The sequence below is a fragment of the Pteropus medius genome, unplaced genomic scaffold (genome assembly GCF_902729225.1).
Source record: "Pteropus medius unplaced genomic scaffold, Ma_sr-lr_union100, whole genome shotgun sequence".
Taxonomy (NCBI): Eukaryota; Metazoa; Chordata; class Mammalia; order Chiroptera; family Pteropodidae; genus Pteropus; species Pteropus medius.
This window is the reverse complement of record NW_024354499.1, coordinates 5,561,620-5,587,557: the sequence shown is the minus strand read 5'-3', so window position 1 is coordinate 5,587,557 and position 25,938 is coordinate 5,561,620. Positions and strand designations below refer to the sequence as shown.

Below are 25,938 nucleotides of genomic sequence, written 5' to 3'. Positions count from 1 at the left end.
TTAGTACATTCGCATTGATACGTAACCATCACCAACATCCATCCCCAGAACATTTTCATCATCCCAAACAGAAAGTCTGTCCCCATTAGACACTAACTCCCTGTTCCCTTCCACGGCCCCTAATCACTGATATTCCACTTTGCGTCTGTGAATTTGCCTCCTCTGGAATCACGATATTTGCCCTGTTTCTTTCTTTTTGCCCTTCACTCTAAATGGCTGTTTGTGTTTTCTATCTCATTGGATTCTTATTTATTTTATTGGCATCTTTAATTTAATTTAATTGGTTTTACGATGGTGCTTTTTGCTCTGTTGTGCAGACGGTGTCACCCCTTACGGAAGGCTGACCTTCTCCTGCCCTCCAGTTCTCTTTGAAGTCGGCTCCCTGGTGCCCTTCAAGAGATTTTCTGTCCTCTTCAAGGTGGACTTTCCCAGCAAGTCTCCTGTCTGACTTGAGACAGATTCGAACCTTTCCCAGCACTCAGCACCCTCGGGTCGCCTGGAGTCCACTTCCTGATGTCAACAGGGGTTCTCACCATCTCCTCTCTCCCCTTTGTCCTGCTGTATTTCTCTAACTCACACGGCAACTGGAAGGTTTCGTCCTGCTGTTACCCCTGGATGTGTCCCACTGCTGCCCCTTCCATTTAAAGGCTGTCCTCTAATACCTGTGGCCTAGAGTTGCCAGCTAAAATGCAAGACACCCCATAGATCTGAATTTCAAATAAACAGTGAGTAATATTTTAGTTTAAGGATGTCTCAGATATAGCCCAGGATAGACTTACACTAAAAATTTGTTCATCTACAACTCAAAGTGAGCTGGGAGTCCTGTATCTTATTTGCTATATCTGGCAGCCCTCCTGTGGACACTACCGAGAATTCCAACTTGAGTCCAGGCCACAGGCGACCACCTTTCCCCTCAAAATTCCAGGAAGTGGAGTATGGAAGGATCAGGCCTTGGCCCTTTGCCATTTCCGCCAGACCCTACAGAATAAAAGACTGTATTAAGCTATGATAATCCACTTATCATAGGGCCAGGGCCAGTTCAGCAGGGAAGTACAATGCAGGGCGTGACTCCAGATCGAGGCAGGCCTGCACCACCGGACAGCTTGATATGCCTTTCCTGCAGCTGGAAAGGCTCCGTGGACTCACCCCAGAGAAATCTAGAAGGTGAGCATGGGGCCTTGCTTGGCTACGGCCTTGGGGTTGGCTTCCCCCTCCACACTTTGCTGGAACAGAGGATACAGGAATGTTTTCTGGGGACCAGATTTGGTAGCGGCATGCACACTCAAGAGGCTGGCATGGAGCCATTTGCAGTCCTGGCCAGGAAGACTGAGATTCTGTGGAGTGAAAACTAGACACCAGGTTTGGGGAGGCAGGAGAGAAGTAGGCAGAGGAAAACCTATCTCTTACATCACAGGAGCTATGGTCCAATATTCCAGGTGAGGATCTCAGAGGAACCAAAGAAAGTGCTCAGGAGAACAAGCCAGCTTAGACAACAGACGGCCAGGGCCAGAGATCGTGACTCCTGCTGCAGCACACTCTACACACAACACACACACACACACACACACACACACACACACACACACACACACGCACACACACTCCAGACGCGCACTCAGGAGCAGAAACCTCCAGACACTACTGGGAGGCACGTCAGCTCCCGGAGAGAGTACACAGGGGGCCCTGCTAGAGAAGAGATCTTAACTCTAAGTTGTGAGTTTTGACTACTTGAATCTGCCCCCTTTGCTTACTGTGTAGGACACAGGTTTTTAATGAAAAGTAAGCATCGTTGGATGTGTAATCACATAAAGGTGATCCGGCTGGTCAAAAGATTCCCTGAGTTCCTTTGTGTGGCATAAGGGAAGGAATCTCCCCATAGAGCAGGCTTACAAAGGTGTTGACGGTGAGAAACGCGTGAGATATGTCCAGACCTGTAGAGAATTTTAATGAGTTTATCTGAGACAGACTGACAATTGCCGGGAAGCAAAATCTCTGCGGATTAAGAAAACGCTCCAGAGAATGGCAGGCCACAGGAATGGCTGATAATAAGGCATTTGGATTTGGAATCGTAGGATGTCTTTTTATTGCTTCGAGATCCTGTGCAAATCTGTACTCTTTCCAATGGGTTTCTTTACTGGAAGGATCGAAGAATTATAGGGGCTCATACATGGAATTATAAACCCCCCACCCTTTTAAGGTAGTCTTGTCTAACAAGCTACTTTTGGCTACTGCAGCTGGTCTTAAAGGAAATTGGCAAATATTAAGTAGAGGCTTAGTATTGACAACATTAGTTTTAATACGAGTGATGGACTTCGTCTTGCCAATATCTGTAGTGGAAAAGGCCCAAAGTTGGATCAAAACATCCTGTAACGAACATTCAGTCAGTCTCAAGACTGGTTTCCTTTCTTGGAGGCACCTTTAAAATCATTATTTTCCTAATTTGTTCAGGCTCTGATTCATTTAGTTTGGATACATTTCACCCTTCTGGGAAAAGGATATGTGGGCATTCCCCGTTTCAAAAAAGTCTCACCGTATCAGGTGCATTGGGGCAGCTTTGACTAGCAAAAATTATGTTCCTCATAACATTCCCTAACTGGAAGGGAACAGGTTCTGAATCAAAAACAGACATCGGTGGATTAGCTTTCCCCACCATTTGTACAGACGCCTAGTCTGAGGGAGAGGGCAACTTAGTTGGGTGGAGCCAAGAAGAGATGAAGTAGCCCCGGTATCTCCAAGGGCCTCAGTTGTTTCTCCGCTTCTGGTCATTTCAATTTCTCCTAACGTATCGGTGACGAGAAGGGGAAGTGCCCTCTCACGGCCCTGGGAGCAGCCCTGCCCTCACTTCTGGTTTTCTTTTTCTAAATCCCATGTCAGTTATCTACGATCTTTCAGCTGACCTGACTTTTTACACTAAAAGCAGACTCCTCTACAAGAGTTTCCCAGCAAGCCTTGCTTAGTAATTCTGTGGTTTCTTTGCTCTCAGAAACCAGCAGGTGCGTTAATTGGGATAAGTCAGAATAGCCAGGATCATATGTTCGAACAGTTCAATCAAATTCCTGTGAGAAGTCGTCAGGGACCCGGAGTGGGTCGTGAGACTCTTCGGTAGATTCCTTAGTTCTGTTCTATCTAGTTCAAGGAACGTATACAGTCGTTGGTTCCCTCTGCCTGAGACAGCTTCTTCCAAAGGAAGCTGCTGAATTTCCGATTGTTGTTATTATTTTTTCTAGCCTAGCCTGGTCTGGTCTTCTACTCCGAGTGTCCCCGAGGTCAGTAGAGAGCTTCGGTGGAGGTGGCGCAGAAGAGTGAGGGGAACAGGACGAAAGGAGAGTGAGTCCACACAGCAAAGCAGAGGGTACAGTAGGGCAGTTGGAGAAGAGGAAAGGGGTGTGTGTGCTGGCTCTGAACAGCTTCAGAAGCCTTTAGTTCAGAGACAACCTCTAGAGTGTCCTTATTAACTTCCCAGAGAGAAGGAGGTCTCTCTGTGCTCCATTTCAGAGGCTTCTATTGGCCAGTCGAGGTAAGCTTCCCATTCATTTGGTTTGATTTTAGAGCCCGCTTTTTCTAACTGTGCACGAAAAATTAATTTAGGTTTCTGAGAACTCCATTTTGGCCATCTCAAGTCGATATCACTTCTAGTTAAATCTTCCCATTTCTGTAAGTACTTGCAAGTAAAAGTTCCCTAGGAATTGTACGTCTGCAGGAGTATGATGGGGGCTGGGGGTTTGTCGGCCTTGGAGGCACGATCTCTCATGTTACTTTTATTTCATTTCATTTGTTTATTTATCTATCTATTTATTTACTTATCTATCTATCTATCATCTATCTATTTATTTTTGAGATCTGCAGAGTCTGAACAAATTTCTAGGGATGTTGTGTAGTGGGTTTAAGTGAGATGTTACATCCCAAGCACTTCAACCCTCTCACGTGTCTCGGTTTCTCTCCCCTGTTGTCTCACGCAACTGCGGGGACTCGGAGCGCTCGGAAACCAGCCTTCCTGTGCAGTCCCCGGATGAGAAATTCTTTAATTATAGTTGTGCTGGAATTCCCTATGTGGACAAGCTTGTTTTGAGGGGTACTCTCAAACACCTCCAGGTAGATTCTTCGTCACCTACGAATAGCAAAATTTGAGCTGGAGGGAGTAAATTCCCTGTATCTTTAGAGCTGAACTGAGTTCAGGCTGTCATTTATCTAGCAAAGGTTTTGTTCAGACTTGCAGTAAACAATTCCAACTGAAAAGCCAAAATCAAAAACCAGTCACCCATTTTTTCTTCTGTCCCTGAGTTATGTCGACCCTTGCCCTTAGCCTGGGTTATCTCAACAATTAACCTTAATGCCACCTTGAGGATTTTAAAAAACAGCTCACATAAAGTCAGGGTCTCCTGCCTTAAACTGGGAGGCCTGGAATTCCAAGAAAAGCTCACCCACGTTCACTTGATGCAAAGCGAGGAGCTGGTAGGTCTCAATGGGTCCCTGCTGGTACCTAGCACTGGTCTGTAGGGTGGACCTTGGTGGGCTTCTTTGGCATCCTGCCAACTGCGCCAAGTAAATGTCGAGGTAAGAAATGTCCAAATCTGTAGAGAATTTTTATGGATTTACCTGAGCCAAGTTGAGGACAATTGCCGGGAGGCAAAATCTCAATGCATTAAGAAAATGCTCCAGAGAATGGCAATTTTACAGCTTATTTTATACATTAGAATCAAAGAAGACGACGTAAGGAGGGTCACATGAAATCGCTGGTGATAGATTAAGGAGGTGGGAGAAAGCAAAACAGAGAAGACTCTGGGATCGGATAAAAAGTAAAATGGAGAGACACATACATTTTTTACATTGGTGAGTACAAGAGAGTTAATAATTAACATTTACAGCACATAGAGATGATATATAGGGACAAGATAACCGTGAGGGGTTCTGTGGTCTCCCGTGCTCTGGTGCAGCAGGCTCTCTCCTGAGAGGTCTGAAAAAGGAGGGATAACTCTGACATTCCAAGGGTATGTTAACGTGGATGCAAAAAGACAATAGACGGTCTCACTTATGGTAAAGATGGACCATTGTCAAGGAAGCTACAGGCCTAGGATGTGACTACTCCATGACCTGTTTTTAATTAGGAATTTTTATGTTCAGACCATCCTATGTGGTTAATTTCAGTCTCTGAGCTTGCTGGCCTCCCCTGTGCTTGTTAGATTTAGCATGTGGCCCTTTTTTTTTGTCTACAAATAGCACTTAGAGACAAAGTTTGGTCCTGATATTTATGGCAGCATTGTTTATAAGAGCTAAAAATTATATTTAACTACTTAATATTTGTTCATCAAACTGCTTACTGTATGATTAGAAAATATTTGATACACACAAAATAATCTTACATAAATTATAACATAATAAAGTGAACACCCATAAACCCAACTAAAGAACAAGAAAAGTATTACTATCCTTTTATTTTTTAAAACTAATCAAGACTTTTATTAGAATTATTTCCTAGGGGGCATTACCCCTTATTAAACAACTAATAAAATATGTGATATTTAGTCATACATTTAAAACATAGGAAGACAACCAGTATCTTAATGTATAAGAAGCCAAACTTCAGGAGACAAATGTGTTCAGCATAACTAAAAGAAGCGGGACTCTACTTACAAATTGCTTAATTGGAAAAGAAATTAGTGTTTAAGAAATGTTTTCACTAATGGAAAAATACATCAAAAAAAAAAAACAGTGTGTAAAAACATACTGATTTACAAAGCCAAAATATCTCTTAGTTTTAATTCTTGTATACCCTAAGTGAGGTGCAAATTACATGAAAATAAGATGTTAAATGTTCATCAATATGTAAAGAAGGAATTCAGTTGCTCAAGTACTAGGTACAACTTCATATTCTTTCACTCTACTTCCGGAATTGCGACTTGACTTAAAAAATTTTTTATCAACTACTACCTAAGGTTATTGACAATGACAAGTGGTATCACTGGACATATTGTGTCATTTATTTCTCTTATTGCTTTTATCACTATAGTACAATATAAAACTTTTAATCCAATATTATATGTTCCTATATTCAAGCTAATTAGTATCTAAAAAAATAAACCTCTAGATATAAAGTTGGTAGTTTTAGGGCTAAGTAAACAGTAACCAAAGTCTTAAGTTTTTTCCTCATAAAGAGAATAAGATGGACAAAGGTTTTCTTCTTTCTTTTGTGAGCTTGCTTCATATTACTCTGTTCTGTTCCCTTTTTTCCCAGTAAAAAACAAAACAAAACAAAACAAAACAAAAACAAAACTCCAAAGAGATACAAAGATGGTGAATGGCCCCCAGCCATCATTATAGATTTGTTTCTGTATAAGCCAAAAACTTTTGAATGTAGATCTTTAGTTCTGGCAGCAGATTAGAATGAATTCTCAAAAGTTCACATTTTCTCAAAAAATTTCAACTGGCAAGCTTTCACACTATAAGTCATATACTTTTCATCCATGTGCTCCCGCAAATGTACCTCTCTCTCCAATTCATCCTCTTCCAAAGGATCATACACCTGGTCTAAAAGTTGAATCTCCAGGCCATGGATTACATCAGCTCTCAAGACTTCTACTATTGTGATCTTTCGGAAGTTGGTATAACTAAAGGCGGCTCTTTAAAATGGAGTTCCTCTGCCTCTTCCACAACTTCCCCATGAAGTGGTAGCGCATCCCGATGAAGTTTAAATTCTGACACTGGGAGATATTCACAGCTCTCCTTAGAGTCCAGTTTTAGGGTCTGAGTCATCAATTGTACCAAGTCACTCATTTCATTTGTATAACCTTTCCTTTTCCTGGAATCCCAATCTGATTTTTCAGTTGAACTTGAAGAACTCACTCCTCCTCAGAGAAACAGTGCATGAGCTTCCTTTCCTGAGCAAAGCTTCATTCAGCATGGGGCAGGGGTGGGCTGCCTTCTTGTGGCTCCCCTGGCCTGGCTGCACTCAGAGAAGCTCCCCTCATTGAAGGGCCTGAGGGTGCTAACTCTCCCTGTGACTGCTTTAGTCACTTCCTCTCTCTTGCTGATAATGGTTGATTCGTTGATGACAACATTTCACTGATTCTCCACTGCTCACAGACCCAGTGATCACTCTGCTTTGGCTTTCAGTGTCCTTTTGGGTCGTTGTGACATCCACGTTTTCAACAGAGGGAAGAGAAGGCAAAAGTCGAGGAGTAGCCTCTTGGAACTGTCTCATTTCCTCACTGGGTTCAGTCTGTTTTCTCCTGCCATCGTTGTCGAGACAGGGAAAGTGCAGACCCAGAGCTGTGTGGCTGTAAACCTGGTGGATTCTGTCCTCTTTTTCTGTAATACATTCAGCAGCAACTTGATCCCGGTCCTTTGGCATTTGGTCTTTATTTAGGGGCTGCAGAGGCTTCACTGGCTCATTCCTTTCCCCAGTGACATCATCAGAGGACCATGTAGGAATTAGGTTTCCAGGTTGAGTGCTCGACCCAGTGTTATCCTGCAGCCTCTCCTTCACTTGAGAAATATTGCATTAACTTCCAGCTCATTAGAGGCATCTAAGTGTCTTGGATCATTTTCTTGAACTAAGCCATTGCGCAAATCTCTTTCTATAGTTAAGATATCAATATTCATTCTACCAATTGTGGCTAGCGATTCTGTAGTCTGGTTCATGTCCAGTTTGCAGGTGTGGACTCAGGTGTCTTCCAGGAACCACTAACTGACCATGTGTTTCTCCTGGGATAAACCTTTGTCTTCTTTGCCCATTACATAACGTCTTGGAGCCCTCAGAAGAGTGTTTGGGGGGATCTACTTCATGATTTGTTTCAGCCTTATCCAGGAACCGCAGAATTTAGAGTCACCATTTTTAATGTTATTTTTGGCGGTATTTGCCTTTGTGGCCTCCTAAACCAAGATGATTGGCGCTTTATGTAAGGCTGCCTCCGGATGCTCCTAACAAAGGGTCTTTCTTCAGGCCTTTTGCTCAGCGTTGTTCTTATCAGTTCTGCCAGCTCTGGGCTACCAATTTTTGGCATTGGTGGCAGCTTTCCTTCAATAATCCAATAAACTGAAGAATTCATGTCTTTTGCATTGAAAACATGCTTCGGGGTGGCCATTTCATAAGCACAGCATCTCAGATCTCAAATATCAGACTTACAGCTGTAGGAGTTGTTTGAGAACACTTCAGGAATCATGGAGTAGGCCGTGCCAATGAGGGTGCTAGCCATGTCACAGTGGTTCTCTAACACTTCAGCAATTCTTAGGTCACTCACTTTGATCATGCTTATTTTCGTTAGGAAGACATTTTGAGTTTTCAGATCTTGGTGAAGGATCTGTTTTTCATGCAAATATTGCAGCCATATCTATCTGAAAAAAACCACTTCACCACCTGACTCTCAGGCAGAAGCTGCCCTTTTTGCTCCTTGAGCTTTCCCTACAGATCACTTCCTTCACAGAAGCCCATGACGATGTATGGCAGACCATCCCCTGCCTTCCATGACTCCCTGTGGCTTACCCGGTGGGCAGCACAGCAGGAGATAAGTAGCTGCAAAGCTTCATCAGTATTTGCAGCCCCTCCTCAGCACCAGCATCTCAGCCTCAGCTCCACCTCAGCCATCAGGTATTAGATTCTCATAGGAGTACGGGTCCCTGGTGCCAAAAAGGTTGGGAACCGCTGTGGTAGATGACAATAGGGTGCTTCAGCTGAGACAACAGCTGGGCTTCTTGTTGGGCAGCTTGCGTTCTGGGCTGGAGGCTTTTCGGAGGTTCAGTTTTTTGATGACACACTTACTGCCTGCCGGTACTGCTGGTGCCTCACCAGCATCACCTCCCCATAGCTGCCCCTGCCCAGGACCTGTGGGTAGCAGTAGGCAGCCAGGGACATGTTCCCTGGGCATGCCCAGAGTCGGAATGTGGCGTGGGGAGGGAAGGGTGGCAGGCCACAGCGGGAGGCCCACTCTTGCCAGAGGCTGCAGTGCCCACAGTTGAGGAGGCAGCCAGGCCCTGGCGTGATCACAAGGCCCACGACAACGCCGCTGTCATAGCGATCTTCAAGATGTCGCTATTTTTGATAAGAAACTATGTCTCTTCTCCAATTCCATCATCTTCTAGAGGTATTCACTATTCTGGTTTTTTTTGAAATCCATCTTAGCATCCATCTACCTATCATCTTAAAACCAGGTGTGTCCATATGTATCCCTAAACAATATATTGATCTGACTCGTTTTTAAATGATGGTGTCATACAATTTTCTTCTGTGGTTTGCCATTTCTGACTTAAAATTGTTTATAGGATTCATCAAGGTTGATGTGTGTGACTGTCGTTCATTTTCTTTTCTGTCTAGATTCCATTGTGTGAATATACCACTTTCCGTTTAAACGTTCCCTTGTCCAAGGACATCGGACTTGTCTCCAGTTTTTTGCAATTATGAACATTGTCGCGTACCTTCCTGGGGCTGATAACTGGTGTGCCTCTTTTCCTGGTGCGCGTGGAGAATCGCTGGTTGTAGAGTGAACGCAAACTCCATTAAAGGGCACGTGAATTTCATTTGATCCACATCCTTGTCAACACTTAGAGTTCTAGTCTTAAAAAATTTTGCCAATCCAGTGAGTGAAAAAAAAAAAAGGTATTTTTATTCTAAATGTGCATTTCCCTGATAATAAAGTCGAGCAGATTTTCATATTTTTACAGTCGTGTCTGCTCTCTTGTGAAATTGCCTGCTTGTTTTATTTAGCCCATCTTCCTATCGATTGCCTTAAAATTTTTTTGACTCAGTTTTTAAAATATATATTTTTGCTACAAATCCTTTGTTGGTTATATATGCTGCAATTATCTTCTCCCATTTGTGCTTTGTATTTTTACATTTTATTGACTGAATTTATCAATCTTTTTCTTTAGGGTTTGTGCTCTGTGTGCCTTAAGACATTTTTAAGTCTCAGAGATACTCTCCTATATTTACTTCTAATATTTTAATGTTTCACTTTTCACATTCATCTAATTTTTAAAAGATTTTAAAAATCTGTCAAAATTATACTTTATCTACCAATTTCAGAGTTCTAAGGATCTGTGATGTGAAGCAGCCCTTACACTTCCCTGTGCACACTTACTTTCACTTCTTTAACAGGCTCGTGTGGCTCCTTCTTGATTGTTCAGTTTTGGTCTTTCTTGTCTGTTGACTAGCCAACAGGAGGGTTTGGTCATGTCTCCGCCACTCATATGAACCCTTCCCATTCCCCAGCTTCCCCAAAGTGGTTAGGTCACTGATTGGGGTACGTCGATACTCTGTTTATTTTAAGCAAACTACATAGCAAAACTATGATTACTTAACCTCTCTTGTAGGTTTTTGTTTTGTATTTTTTCCCTTGGAAATGATAATGATCTTTCATTGGTTGTTTAGTTTTCTATGTATTTATCACTTATTCAACCTAAAACTCTATCAGATGTTTACAGATATCCTCATGACATTCAGGTGCCTCATGTAAACTATCAATTAGATCTCTTTGAAGTCTTTGCCACAGCCTCTGGCTGGAAATCTAGACTGATCATCCTGTGTGCCATTTAACAAATCCTTATTGAGTCACCCATGTGCCTACACAGTGTGCTGGGCCCTGGAAACACAAAGTGAACAAGGAAATACGATTCTTGCCCTTGTGGGGCTTACTAATGGGAGATTCTTTCCTAGTTATTTTCTGGGGTCTGGAGTTGATGCCTGCCTGTCATATGTTGGCACCAGGTGGGTGTCTCCTGAGCATGAGGACTGCTCCCTGGCTTCTTCCCTGAACAAAAGTCTTAGCTTCAAAATTAGGCTCAAGATCTTGACAGGCCTGGGGAAAAGGCATTTTCAGAGCAAGGTCCTGGCATGGGGGTGCTTGTGGCTGGTGGAAAGTGGGGACAGTGCTGCCTAATGGCCACAGGCGTGACAGCACCAGGTGGTGAACTCTGGCTTTTGCTAGGTGCTCAGCCTGGACCTACACGGACAGAGTAGGGGAACCATCCTGAACTTTGGGGGCAGAACAGATTCTAGGAGAGGAGCTAGGATTATTTGTGAAGCCAGTGCTTGGATTCTGCAAGGGCACTCAGATAAGGAAAACTGCACTGTGAGAACTCTCAGCACCCCTCTCTCATGCTGTGCTCTGACTTTGCTCTGACTTTCCACTGACCGTGCTGGGGCGGGGGAGGGGGGTTGGGGGTGGGAAGAGGTCGGCCTGGTGGCCTGGGAAAATACCATTTTAATGTGAAATCAAGTCTAGATTTTGTGTTTAAATGAACCTAGTGGAGAAGGTCACGGTTCTCCCCAGGGCAACCGAGGTAGCATTCCCAAGGTGTGCTCTGGCAGGGGCTGAGCAGAGGGCTGCCAGCCGCCACCTATGGCTTCCCAGACCCTGAACCCAATGCTCTGAGAAGGTGCCTGGGTGACACAGCCAAGGCGTAAAGAGAATCACACTCATCATTCCTAATCTGACTCCATCCTGCCGTTTCCTTGCAGATCCAGGTCTCTATCACTTCCTGTTTGTATTCTCAATAGTAGTTATCATAGTTGTGGAAGTTCCCACATGTCAATAGTCACAGCATTTGAGAGCTGGCCCAAAGTGATTAATTACCTTGCCCAGCACGACAGGGAACTAGTAGTTCTCATGCACATACTGTTGGTCATTTTCACTGAGCCATCTTCACAGCCTTTTTCTGGGTTAGGAAGGAAGCCTAGGTGGCACCATTTGAAAGCTCTGAGCTGTGCCTGGTGGCAGAGCCTGCTCTTTGATAGAGGGCCTCTCAGGAAGCCTTCTGGGGAGGCAACTGGCCCCTACTGCCCTGCTGGAGCTTTGCTGAACTTAGAATAAGAATAAGGCTGCTTAGCACCTTCACCTGCTTAACTTTGAGCCTGCCTCAGCTGTAATTCCATGTCACAGGATTAAATGCTCTATGTGCATTATCACACGTATTCACTCCTGCTTTTCAGAAGTGGTTTTCCAGATTATAAACACTGGTTCCATGTGTGATGAGAAATGGTTAAGGCTTCAATACTGAAAACAAGAGGGTGGAGAAAAATTCACCACAGTCTAGTGGCCTTTCTTTCCGCCTATGAAGCCAACCCCTGGGGCAGTTGGGATGAGGCTGAGGAGAGGCTCTGGATCTGAGGTGCCTGTGTTTGCTGGGAGTCTCTGGGGATGCCCAGTGGGTCCCCTAACCAGACACCCTCTCCACAAAGCCCATTACAGGGCTCTTGCCACATTGAGCTGCGTTTCTAAAGAAAGGCCACATTTCATTCTCACAGCCCATTTCCCTTGATTGATGCTTTTATTTTCTTTTTTATTAGTATTTATTATTATTTATGCCTACAGTACCTGGTATTCCTAGGTGGTCTCCCATCCAAGTACTAACCAGGCCTAACCCTGCTTAGCTTCCGAGATCAGACATCGAGCTTTTTCAGGGTGGCATAGCCGTAGACCATGGACTGTGACTCCACTGGGGCATGAACCCAGGACCTTCTGCATGTAAAGCAGCTGTGCTAACCACTACACTATGGAACGTCTGATCGATGCTTTTAGATGGAGGCTCCCTACACACTTCAGGGAAGACATGGCATAGCTCCCAGCATATCCCAGATGGGAAAGAAACGACCCTCTGTTGCTTGCTTTACAATGAATCAATAAGAAGTTATTTATTTTCTAAAAGCATAAAAACACATACAAAAAGGGACTTATTCTTGGCTAGAATTAAGAGATAAAATTGTTGTAACAAACGACCCAGTGGGCAAGGCCACCGTAGAGAAAATATTGCTTCTAAACCATTAATTATCTTAATCACCACTTTGCCCCAGACTCTTTAGAAGGTTACTACTTCTAAATTAGACATAGACAAAGAGTTAGTTTTATTAAACCAGACTCATAAAAGTAAAGTTGTGCTTCTTCAGGTTGACAAAATAAAATTCCAAGGCTCTGAGGAAAATAATCTTATGTCAATCCCAGGGAACTTTTCTCCCCAAGAGTTGATTGGTCACTTTCTGTGGAAGAAAAGAAAGACAGGAAAGAAGTTAGAAACTTTTGCTATCAGGCAGACAGGCAGTCTTTACCCCAGACATATTGCTGGAGACCAGAGTGGTTCTATCTTCCAGTGTGCTTTATCTTCTTCAGCTACAAAAACTATGGTACTTATATAAAAAATACTTCCCGAGGTGTTTAAGATGATTTATAATCAATATCAATTACACCTGATCCTCGATTTACGTGGTATTTTACGTGAGGTTTTTATTCACAGTAAATATTCCCTCCATTTATGTGGACTTTCTATATGCAGTTTCCATTTATGTGGTTCTTTTTCATTTCCATTATTGGCGATTACTCTTTCTAAAAAACAATAGCTCAACTCAGCAATGTACAAAGAACTAATACTAGCACACAATTGTTAATGAGCTCGTTCACTGGATGGCAAATAAAAAAGCACAGGTGACTACTGATGTTTTTCAGGATTGGTTTATAGATGTTTTGTTGTAGAAGCTGAAAACAATATGAAGGAAAAATGTCTCCCTTTTAAAATACTTTTACTTTTAGATAATGCACCTGGATCATCCACATAATTTAGAACATTCAAATATAAAAGTTGTATATTTGCCACCAAATACATCTTCCTTGATCCAACCTTGAGATCAAGGCATTATCTCCACCTTTAAGATTAATTATGTTAAACAAAATTTTAATATTTTTAATAAACTTGAAGATAATGAATCACTTAACAGTTACAGAAGCCTGGAATAAATACACAGTTTTAAGTTGTATCAAGAATATTGCTTTAGCTTTGAGTGATATAAAGCTGTCAGCTTTAAATGCTTGCTGGAAAGCAATATGGCCAGAACTGGTTGTACCAGGGAATCGGGTTCCAAAAATTGAAGAGGGATTAACTAGCACTATTAATTTATTAAATAAATTTCAAGAAGGGTCTGACAATTTGAATGTGAATGATATTAACAAATTACTGGTTGATCACAAATTAACTGATGATGAACTAATTCATTTAATATCTGAAGCCACTCCTGTTGATGAATATGGATGGCAGTGACCTTGAACTAGTTTTATTCACTGCAGAAAATATTTACAAAGCTCTTCTACTGGCCACAAAACCGGAAACTGCAATTCTAGATATCGATCCAAACATCTAATGAGCCATAAAATTTCAAAAAGATTTTTTAAAATGTAATGAATATCGAAAAATTTATGAAAACTTAGCAAAAGGTGGGGTTGGAAAAACATCACCCAAAAAATAGAAACATAAGCAATGAAACTGAAGTAGTACTTCCAAATATTTCATGCAGTAAAGACAGTGACTTTGTGCCAGTTAAAAAGAGAAGGTTGATTGCTTTAGATTATAGTATAGGCACCAACAGCGAATAAAATTTATTTTGGTTTTCTTGAATTTTCATTAGCATCTTTTGTGAAAACATGTGAAATAAATATTTTTATGATTTATATTGGCCTATTTCTCTAGTACTTTTTTTTTGAACTGGTGGACTCTTTATGCAGTTTTCTTCTATGTAAAAAGTAGACGCATGGAACAAATAATCAGTGTAAATCAAGGAGTGGGTGTATTTCTATACAAATACAGATAATCTATGATCCTGATAGACTCATCCATCCATCAGTTCACAAACACACAAGCACAATGAAAGGCCTGATGCTGACACACTGGATAGGCCATGCACTTGAGGGAGCCTGGCCAGAGCTCTGAGGTGTGCTCCAGCAATTTCCCAATCCCACATTCTGGTATGAACTTGTCTTTCGGAGTCCTCACTGTCTAAAATGAGGAGTCCTCACTGTCTAAAATGAAGAGTCCTCACTGTCTAAAATGAAGAGTCCTCACTGTCTAAAATGAAGACAGTGAAGGATATGGACCTTCAGGCACAGCAGCCCCTCTGGTTTCTCAAGGAATTAATTGCTAGCAAGTCCCCTGGTCTGTGAGGTTCTGGGCCCTGCAGCATCACTGACTCCACTGAGGCTGTGGGCAGGAATGGTGGCAGTTTTGAGGCTCTGTCTCCCTAAGCTGCCAACTCTTAAGCTGTACTTGGACATTTTCCAGTTTATTTCAAAAGTTCTAGAGGAATGTGATTTAACCATAAGGGGAATAAATCTATCACTTGGACCCTGGAATGAAAACCCAACGACTCAAATAGAGTGAACATTTTCAGCATGACATACATCTAAACTGACTCCTAAGAATGAAATGTGGCTTCCTTCCAAATGTATGCCTGGATGGTACCCTTTTAAGATTTGCCTTTTTATTTTTAGATTTGAAATCTAGCCACAGGTGCCTTTATCTTCCGAATTTCAGCAGTGGTACAAAGCATTATGAGTTTAAGTTCACTCTCCAAATACTGTTAATTCACAAACAGGTCAGGTGTGTTTCTCTCAATTTATTTTTCCCTTCTGAACCTGATCAAGCCTTCTCTAGGGCTGACTGACCTTTTTATACAGCTGGGCTCTCAAACGGTATGACCTATATTCCAGTCTTCTCTTTTCCTCTTCTCTCTTCTTCTGTATTTCTGGAAGCTGCTCATAAATCCTTAGGAATGGCACAAGTGGAAAAACAGAAAGCAGAGAGGTTACCAGGCTACAGGGAGACACAGGTTCTTCCATCACACCTCCCTAAGATCTATTGCTTTCAAGGCATTTGGTCCCTCCAGGACAGGCTCTGGGCCCCTGTTGTGTGCCCAGCTTCTTGTTTGACATTTGGACACAAAGAACCCTGGCCTGGGGTGCTTATGATCTGGAAGGGGAGACAGATAAATAAAAACACAATAAAATCCTAATAGTGGTTACTCCTGGGAAAAGAGTGGGACAAAGAGGTGGAGATAAACTGCTTTTGACTCTACATACGAAAATGTATATTTTCAATATAAGATAATAAACATATATTAATATTATATTTTTAAACATAACAGAAATAAAGGGAAAGAAAAGTACGATAATGCTCATATCTCCAAAAGGCTACACAGTGTTTATAGAAAAAGAAATTTATTCTGACAAAAGGTCAGGGAAGACTGGAGAAGAGATAGCACTGGAGGTGGGTCTCGAAAAACAGGGGCAGAAAGTGGAAAGAAGAAGGCAGTATGGTAAGAATGGAGTCGAAGCTTGACAGATTGGAGTGTAGGTGAGCAGGTGGGAAGCAGACGGGATGAAGGTGAGGTGGGCTCTGGAGAGTCTTGTAGCCATGTGAAAACCTGGGGCTATGTCTTACCAGGGATGGGATGCCACTGATTTTAAGCAAGAAGGAACATGATCAAACATACATTTGATAAATTGGAAATAATCTAAATTTCCAACAAAAATGAATTAAACAGATTATGGAATGTAATGGAATTATTACAAAGCATAAAGAAGATGTTTCAAAGAATTTTTAATGATATGGGAAAATGTTCACAATATAATGATGAGCAAAATGAAGCAAGCTACAAACCTGTATATACGGTTTGATCAATAATTTGGGGTAAAAAAAATGTGTCAATACAAGTCTCTGCAAAACCCCAACTCCTGCCAGAAACAGGAAGAGTGTTATGTTTAGATGGAAGGATTCTGAGTGGCATTTATTTTCTTATTTCTATTTTTCTCTATATTTTTCAAAGTCTTCTACGATATGAAAAAAAAATCATTGGAAATGATGTAGAGACTCTGTGGAAAATATGTTAGAGAAGGGCGTGGAGCGGGGGGAGAGCGGAGGCTGGCCCGCATCAAGATTGTGAGGAGTGGCTCAGGGCACTCAGGAAGCTGAGTCTCTAGGACAGGCTGGATGACTGCATATGCAGTGATGGGTGACACAGCTGGAGGTGACCACGCTCCAGCTTTCTAGTTGGGTGAGTGGGTGTCCCAAGCAAGTATGGGAGTTCTATTTTGGACACAGGAAGGAGAATCACTAATTGAAAACACAAAAGTGGAGGTCAGCAAAGAGACTGAAGAGGAATAAACATACATTTTTGAAAGTCACTGTTCATGAAAACCACAAGGAGCTAACATTTTGCACCTGTTAGGATGGCTGTTATAAAAAAAGACAAGAGATAACAAATGCTGGTAAGGATTTAGAGAAAAGGGAACCTTGTGCATTGTTGGTAAGAATGTAAATTGGTGCAGCCACTATGGAAAAGAGTATGGAGTTCCTCAAAAAAACTAAATAAAAAACTACCATATGATCTAGCAATCCCCCTTCTGGGTATATATCTGAAGGAGATGAAATCACAATCTCGAAGAGATATTTGCACCTCCATCTTCATTGCAGCATTATTCACAATAGTGAAGACAACATGGAAACAATCTCAGTGTCCATTGATGGATGAATGAATAAAGAAAATGTGATATATACACATATGTGTGTGTGTGTAATCACACGATGAATTATTCAGCCACAAAAAAGAAAGAAATCCTTCCATTTGCAAGAACATGGATGGATCTTGAGGGCAATGTGCTAAGTGAAATAAGTCAGACATAGAAAGACAAAACTGTATTATCACACTGTTTTTATAAGTGGAATCTAAAAATATCAAACTCATAGAAACAGAATAGAATGATGGTTGTCAGATGCTGAGGGGTGGGAAAATGGGGAGATGCTGGGCAAAGGGTACAAACTTTCAGGTATAATTCCTGGGGATCTAATGTACAACATGGTGACTCTAGTTAACAATGCTGTGTTGTATACTTGAAAGTTGCTACGAGGGTAGAATTTTGATGTTCTCCCCATAACAACAACAACAACAAAAACAACAACAATGACGACAAAATAGTAATTATGTGCAATGAAGGAAGTGTTAACTAACTTTACTGTGGTAAAAATTTTGCAATATATATGTGTCAAATCATCACATTATACACCTTAAACTTACACAATGTTATATGTCAATTATATCTCAGTAAAAATTAAAAAAAAAAAAGTCAGTGTTAGAGAAGGGATAATAAAGGTCATCGGAAAAGTAGATTTATCCTAAGGAGAACATGTGGTGTGAAGGGAAAATCTGCTAGGACCAGGAAAGGTTGTGTTCCAGGGCTGGAAAGCTGGGAGCCAGACTAATCAGTAGCCAGAAATTATATTTGGTAAATGGCTCCTTGAAAGCAATTATTACATATCATTGGACCTGTCTATCTACTTGTGGTCTGGCGTCAATTATCTTTCACCTCTGCTACCTAGTCCAGTGCCCGGCACACACATTAAGAAGTTATATATGCATGAAGTTAGTGAAATATATGCATTAATAAGTTTGTGAAATAACTGGGAGAAATGCTTCCAGTTAAGAGTCGAGTTCTCTCTTCTCTAAATCCTTCCTTCTCACCTGAAACTTTTAAACATCTTTGACAGAGGTAAGCAATGAGAGAAGACAGTAAGTAACACAGAGACCAGGGAGTACTGGATGGGGAGCCCCACATTGGGCTCTCACCCCTACCCTGGCCCTGACTTGCTGGGCTACTTTCTCTCTCTGGGTTGCAGTTTCCTAACAATCAAGGGTGGACCAGATGATCTTTAAGATTCCATTCAACTCTGATTCTCAGATGAAAGTGGACGGCTTCCTTGAAAAAGGGCTATACCATTTCACATGGTTACCAGTCTTATTGGGGTGATCACTTATTAAGTTATATGACTGTCTAATCACTATGTTGTACACCTGAAACTAAAAAAAAAAGGGAGGGGGCCACACCATAAATAAAATTGAATAGAAGCACTCTATTGAAAATGTATCAGTTTAAAACCTGAGTCTCTTCCCAGAGATGGGTACTTAATCCACTTCTACAACTATATTTGTTTTAAAGCATTGGCACCTTATAGAAGATGCCCTGCCTCTCTTCCTGTAGGCAAGCTCCATAGTTCCTTACAAGCAAGAACTCCTCTTACTAAGGTAGTGTAATTAATTAGCTGCCACACAATGAACACTGTGTAATTTCCCCTAATTACATTTTGTGACAGAATGAAGCAATGGTTTTTAAATTTTTTGGACTTAGGACCCCTTTATAATTCTAAAAATTGAGGCCAATTTTGGTCAATATGAATTTTATCTGTTGATACTTACTGTATTAGAAATTAAAACTAAACATTTTAAAAGTACTTATTTCTTAATTCACTTAAAAATAAAAATAATAAGCCTGTTACATGCTAACATATATAAATAATAAATACATTCTCTGAAATAAAAATATTTTAGTAAGAAGAGTGGTACTGTTTTATATATTTTGAAAATCTCTTTTAATGTCTGGTTTAATAGATGACAGCTGGATTCTTATATCTGCTTCAGTATTAAGTCTGTTGTTATACATTGTTCTGGTTAAAGTATATATTTTTAAAAAATCCAGTTTACACACATATGTGTAAGACAGGAGTATTTTAATATTCTTTTTCAGATAACTGTTGATTTTCTTGAAACTACACCAAAACTTGACAAGTGGTAGTCTCTTAAAAATTAGTTGGAATGTGGAATCTGAAACCATATCAATGAACTTTTTGTACTCTGTTACATAAACAGAGGACTTCAGTCTATCTTGCATTTTGAATGGATCTTCTATTCCTGCCTGATTTTGTTAACATCATGCAACAGTCATTGGCAAAATCCTGATCCAGTGACTTATGCAGATCTTTCAAATGCTGACAGGTTTACTTACATAATAACATTGTATTTGTTAATGTCACTGCTGATCTTATTAGAAAAGTCTAAGCACTGAGAGGCAGTCAGGCTCCTAGCGGTAGATACAAGTTTTCTAGAATTCTATTCTTTGCTTGAAAGCTCGTATTTTCTCTTTGGCAATGAATTCTGTCACCTGTTTTCCCTGAAGTGATAGATTTTCTTCTTCATTTTCAAGAAAACGTCATATATCCAAGTCAGAATAATCAGTTTATCTGTCATTCTTTCAAGTAAAAAGCTGTTTTCCATGAAAAAGGCAGTTCTGCTCACTCCACGAACCTCAGTGTAAGTGCTCTTCCCTGAACCAATCATCAGTCTTGGTATGCAGCAGAAGTGCTTTCTGTGTACTTCCATTACAGTGTTTGTAGGTGGCTGTGAAGAATACAATACCTACTAGACAAAGCACAGTTTGGTGACACTGTCTCGAATAGTGTTAAGGCACCAGCAGTTCTACTCTCTCTCCCATTACTTTTGCATCACCAGTGCAAGTGTCAACACAGTGAATAAGGCATAGTACATCCTAGTATTATTTTGAGATTTGTTTTGAGCTGGAAAATCCCCTGAAAGGGTCTCAGCAACTTCCAGGGGCTCATGACTACACTTGGAGAACCACTTGATTAAAGCATCCCTTTGAATTACCTATAAGGCAAGGGTTTACTAAATGAAGAATAAAAACAAAATTTCAAAAATGCTTTAGTTACCTAAGATAAACTATTTTCAAGCAGCATGTTGACTATAAAACTGTCCTTACCTAAGGAGGCAGCGAATGAACTTGTAAAAGGTAACTAATTCTTAACTTAGTTATTTCACGGCATTCTCATTATCAATATATGCATATCTCTAATTAATAGCTAATGCATACAATGACACAAAATTCAAAAAGTATAAACGGGCCAAAATTTAGTCTTTCTCTTATCTCTGTACCCCAGTCACTTAGTTCTTTTTCCCAAAGGCAACCACTATTTCTAGTTTTTTGGGTATCCTTCCAGAGATATTCTAAGCATACAAAGTATTTGCATCTATATAAGTACAAATACTTCTTTTTAAAGACCAAAATAGTAGCAGTATATACATGCTTCTCAAACTTGATTTTTTTTTAAAGCTTAACTTAATGTGTCTTAGAGAATACTCCATTATTTCTCACTATACTAGATAAATTTCTAGAAATGAGATTGCCTAGATAAAAAGTAAGGCCCCAAATAAATATTTCAAAATATTTTTTATTTATATTTAGGTTTCTAATAAAGATGAGTTCTGACTAAGGCATGCCGATTAGTGGGGATTCTTTGTATTTATTGTGTATGAGTCATTCATACCATGATCTGCTACTTATTTTTCTTTTCTTTTTTAGTGCCATAAGTAAGAAACTACTTTCACAACTAATTTTCTTATAATGTTTTAACTTGAGCAGAATGCCTTTATTTTGGGGGCAAGCCAGAGCTCTAGACCACTAGGTGGCCTATTTTGTACTTTTATAACTACTCTTATTTTTTTGGCCTTACCGTTTAGACCTCTGAATCATTTCCTTCTTTCCAATGAGTCTGTCTTTTTGGGCAGCCAGGAAGCCTAAGCAAGAGAAGAAGGAGTTTTCAGTGGATAGTGACTTAACAAGGTAGGGTGTGGTGTGCAAGAGCTGTGAGAAGAAGCTGCTAGGACTTTGTGCCCCTCTTGTGAGCTGACAGTGCTGGGTGGTCAGCAATGGCCAAGGCCAAGGCCAAGGTTAAACTATGGTAACTGTAACAGCAACCTGTCTCCTGAAGATACAACAGTCTGTGGTAGAGACTACACAGTATGAATCGAAACACTACCTAGTTTATAGGTAAGGCTGTGATGAAAGCAGTAGATAGTACTTTATAGTTTTCACAGCTTTCAAATATTTTTTTTATTGAGCTCTTACACCTAGCATAATTGTTAAGAGCACAGACTCTGGAGCCAGTCAACCTGGGTTCAGATCCCAGCCTATTAGGTGTATAATCTTGGGCATGGTACTTAACCTCTTCTTGCCTAAAAAGGGATATTAACAGTATCTACCTCAGGGAGGTGTTGTAAGTGTTAAACAAGAACAGTGTTTGGGTAAAACATAAAGGCTACATAACTATTATTACTACTACTACCACCACTACTACTACTACTACTATTATTATTATTGCCACCCTACGAGGTAGGCAAACCCGAAATCAGCCCCATCTTTAAAAATAAAAACATTATACCACTTTTGGAACGAACTTGCTCACAGACACAGATAGTTTATAAAAACACCATTCTCAATGCACACTCTCATTTTTAAGATGCAATGACAGGGCAAGAATAAATGTCACTTATCTGGATCATGAAAATGCTGACAGCTAAACCAGGCAGTTTTTGCTACCTAGGGAAATGTAAACCTCAGCAAGCAAAAGGTCACTTCCTGCGTGTGTAACTGGCTCAGCATTGAGCAGTGCTCCTCTTAGCAAGCCTCCCCTACCCCGCAAGAGGAAAGTGAACTACGCACCTCTCTTAGGGAGTGGGCATATGGGGTCCTGGTAGCTCTGCCATTCTTTCACAGTGTTGAACAGTGCCTCCCGCTCACTCTGCAACATGTTCTGCAGTTTCCTCTCCTGGACTATTAACTTTAGGCGTTTTATCCGCTCCCCAGAGCGGGAGATGAAGTCAGGTCTGTGAAGCTGAAGTGATTCCTGAGAAGGAGAAAAAGCCCCCGTCCTCACATTAATGATGCAGTCTGCTCTCCAAGGGCCTAGAAAAATAGTATCTGACCAATAGATTTGGAGAGTATATTTTTAAAGATGTTTACTATTCTCTAGAAAGTATCTTAAATTGAAAAATAAACTAATAACTCTCTGTGGGGGAGAGCTCCAGTAAGGAAATGCCTTTGGAATAAACCAAGAACTAAGATTGTGGCAAGTAAACTCTCCCGAATGTCAATGGGAAAGAGCTTGGCCCGTTGTGCTATTTTCAACTTCCCTTCAAATACATCATGAAATAACATTTCCTTTAGCTCTCAAGGGACATATAAAGAAGAGACTTGGCATCTTTTAAACCCTGTGTGAAGCAGGAATAGAAGTTATATAAATGAAGAAACAAATATAAGGCTGATGCAAACATGAGGCCTCCACATGCAGGTGTTTGCAAACCCAATGAGCAGCATTACAACATCCTCCCCTTTATGACCTTGTCCCCAGATATTGAGGGTGACGCATGATTTGAAATAGTTAACAGAGTAAAACAGCCTTTAATTAATGATAAGAGTGAGAAAGATGAATTACAGAGGTGCTAGAAACAAGGGTCACATGTCTGTACTTCAAAGGCCAAGTCACAGATTTAACTTCCCTGTGTCTTGCCCCTTCTTCCTCCTTAAACAAAGGCTAAAATTAAATTGATGTTATTGTACCTGTAGGGATGCTCTCACAAATGGCTTCAGTGAACCTCTGCCTGGGCCTGCTGGTGACCAAGAGTGGTCTATGTGCTGACCCTGCCAGTTCTGTTCCCGTAGTGGCTCCCTCCAGGGTTTGGTGCTGGTTATTGGTGCAAACCAGGAGATACCAGGGCCATGAAACTCAGGCAGGTTTTCCTTCTTAGGACCAGTTCTCACATTTTCCACAGGAACAAACCAAGAAACTCCTACAGGAAATATTTTTAAGTAAGAGAAAAGAGTTTTCATTTTCTTTATCAGAGATGTGCATAACAGGCTCTCAGCGGACTCAGCTGTCAGAAGCCACCATGATTCCTAGGAGTCTACTGAACTGCAGGGATGACTCTGTAACTAGGGCTAGATACTCTAAAGTTGTTTCACTCCGCAATACCCTGCCCCCGCCCCGCCCGACCCCTCCCTCTTTGCCATAGTTGTACTAGGGTAGATGGGGTCAAAAACATAGAGTTATTTAGAAACAAAAAATCTTAGCATTTCAAGAGACTTGAAATTCACTAGTTTCTCTACTACAAAACCTGGAATTAGAAACTCACCTTCACAGCAACTCTGCTTGTTCTTCCGTAACTTTCTGTCCACAAGACAACTGGTAAGGGGCCTTTTCTCTTCTATTTTTTCTTCTGACCAAGAAGTCATATCACTGTCCTCTTCCACTCTAACCTCGCTAGAACTTGGAGTTGGGAAAGTCATCCCAACATCTCGAGTGTTTTTTTTGACACCATTCACAAGCTCCAAGTTACCTGAGGGGAAAGATCATAGATGTCTCTGGGTGCAGCCTTGAGACTTAGTTGGCAGGTATATTCAAGTCAGTAAATTAAAACTTTTTAAGGCTTTAAAAATGCAAGCTACTGACTTTGCTGGGTGTGCGAGAGAGGAGAGAGAAAGAGGGTTTAAGTCAGTTTAGATATTAGAGGGAAAGAACTACTAATATAGATTTAATGAGTGAAAGATTTCAGTTCTAATCCGACTGGCAGTCACTCAGGTGAGGAAGAGGTTGATAGACATAAAGACAAGTCTTGAGGGGAGAAAAAAATCAAGGGGGAAGTTTATTTTTGTTTTATAAAATCAAAAGATATAGAAAGGCATAAAATGAAAAGCCTCCTTCCCACTCTTGTTCTCCAGTCACTCAGTTTTAACCCCATAATTCCAGAATTTTTTTTGTACACATTCAAGCAATTCTCTTTATTTTTTTAAATATGTGTAGTAGCACACTATACACTGTGCTGTACCTTGGTTTTCTTTTTAATTATATACCTTGGGGATCTTGACATATTAGTAGAGAGAGAGCTCTGTCACCCTATGTAGAATTTCATTATATGGATGTGCAATAATTTATTTAACCATTTGGCTACTGATGGACATCTAAGTTGATTTTAATTTTCTGCTATAACAAACAATACTTTAATGGTTAACTCTGTACACTTCTCATTTTGCACATATGTATTATATATCGGTTGGCTAAATTCCAAAAGTAAAAGTATTGGGTGAAAGTAATTTTGATAGAAACTGCTAACTTACCTGTCATAGGGATTGTACTTCCAACTTATACTCCCACTAGAATGTATGAGAGTACCTATTTCTTTACACTCTTGCCCATGAACTTGCTATCAGACTTAGATTTTTGCCAATCTGATAGGTGAAAAATAGCATGAGCATAGATTTAATCTTCATTTATTATGAGTGAGGTTGAGTATCTTATGTTTAAGAACTATTTGCATTTCAATGGAAAAAAATTCAAATTCAAGTAATTTACCTGCTTGCACGCCCTTATTTACCATATGTACATTTTGCTTGTTGCAAAAGGTAGAGTTTGAGCTCCAGAAACTACTGGTAGAAGATGAGTCAGAAGATATCATATGTTTTGCCACCTAGAAAAAACAAGAGACCCTGTTATCATTATCTGTAGGCAATGGCACAATTACCCACACGATAGGAAAACATACTAAGTTACCAAGAAGAACCCTTTCCAATCCAATTCAAATTGTTAGATGAAGTTGCCAGGAAACTTGTGACAATGTGAACATGGTACTACATAATTTGTGATAGGGAGGAGAATGCTGCTGTAGTTGGATAAGGGCCTGAGCCATTTCCAGAAAGACCAAAAAAACTCCACAAAAAACAAAAAACAAACAAACAAAACTCCCAACAAACAAATCAAAACAGCTGGGTATATTCCTAGGACTTGAAAACACCTTGAAGAGGATAGTAGCCCCAAATTAGCTTGTTGAGTTTTCAGAATGAAATTCTGACTTGACACCTGAGTAAAATTTTGATGAGAGATAAAGGGCTGGGCATAATTAAAGAGAGTAATGAATTGGAAAGTGCTATCTAGTAGCAGATTCAGATACTTATACAAGGATAAATGCCACAGAGCTGAAAGGCCCCATGAGAAGTCCTGAATGAGCGGAGTATAGCAAAAGGCAATAAAGAGCCCAAAAGGCCTTTTTAGTTACGTTCAGAGCAAGTAGAACAATGAAGGAAAAGTTCAGGGATTGAAGCTTATGGTGGAATACTAGTGGATGACAAAAAAAAATTAAATATAAATAAATATAAAACAATATTTCTTAAACTTGCGTATCATAACAATCTCCTGAGAGAAGGGCTCTGACCCAGAGCAAAGAATTGGAATCTCTTGGGGAGGGGTGTAGGCATCTGTATTTTGAATGAATGCCAAGTGCTTATCTCCTTAAGTAAGTTTGGTAGATGTAAATTAAAGCCCAAATCAGGAAAGTTAAATAAAACATCTGCTTCCCTGAAGTAGATAAACTTCATTCCAGGGCAATGAAAATCTTTGAGGAAAGGAGCTATGTTAGATGTCTGGGGACAGGAAATGCTTTCTCAAAAAATTAAACATTTGCAAACTGGTAGGTTTAACACTGTTTACCTAATAAATTCTAGATGTATCACTAAT

The 25,938-nt window shown here is 40.6% G+C and overlaps 1 protein-coding gene and 2 pseudogenes across 1 annotated transcript in view; all 3 read right to left on the bottom strand.

Annotated features, from left to right (window-relative positions):
• Positions 1–6,076: 6,076 nt before the first annotated feature.
• LOC120594416 (serine/threonine-protein kinase Nek4-like) lies at positions 6,077–10,331 on the bottom strand (annotated as a pseudogene).
• Positions 10,332–12,293: 1,962 nt separating this feature from the next.
• Positions 12,294–12,409, bottom strand: LOC120594663 (uncharacterized; annotated as a pseudogene).
• Positions 12,410–12,596: 187 nt separating this feature from the next.
• The window catches only part of ALMS1 (ALMS1 centrosome and basal body associated protein), a 172,428-nt gene continuing 159,086 nt past the window's right edge, over positions 12,597–25,938 (bottom strand). Inside the window, 7 exon segments of the mRNA XM_039852563.1 lie at positions 12,597–12,964; positions 15,414–15,513; positions 21,106–21,169; positions 22,095–22,278; positions 22,992–23,221; positions 23,564–23,767; positions 24,781–24,895. Coding sequence (XP_039708497.1) covers positions 12,920–12,964; positions 15,414–15,513; positions 21,106–21,169; positions 22,095–22,278; positions 22,992–23,221; positions 23,564–23,767; positions 24,781–24,895 — 942 coding nt within the window. The 3' untranslated portion in view covers positions 12,597–12,919.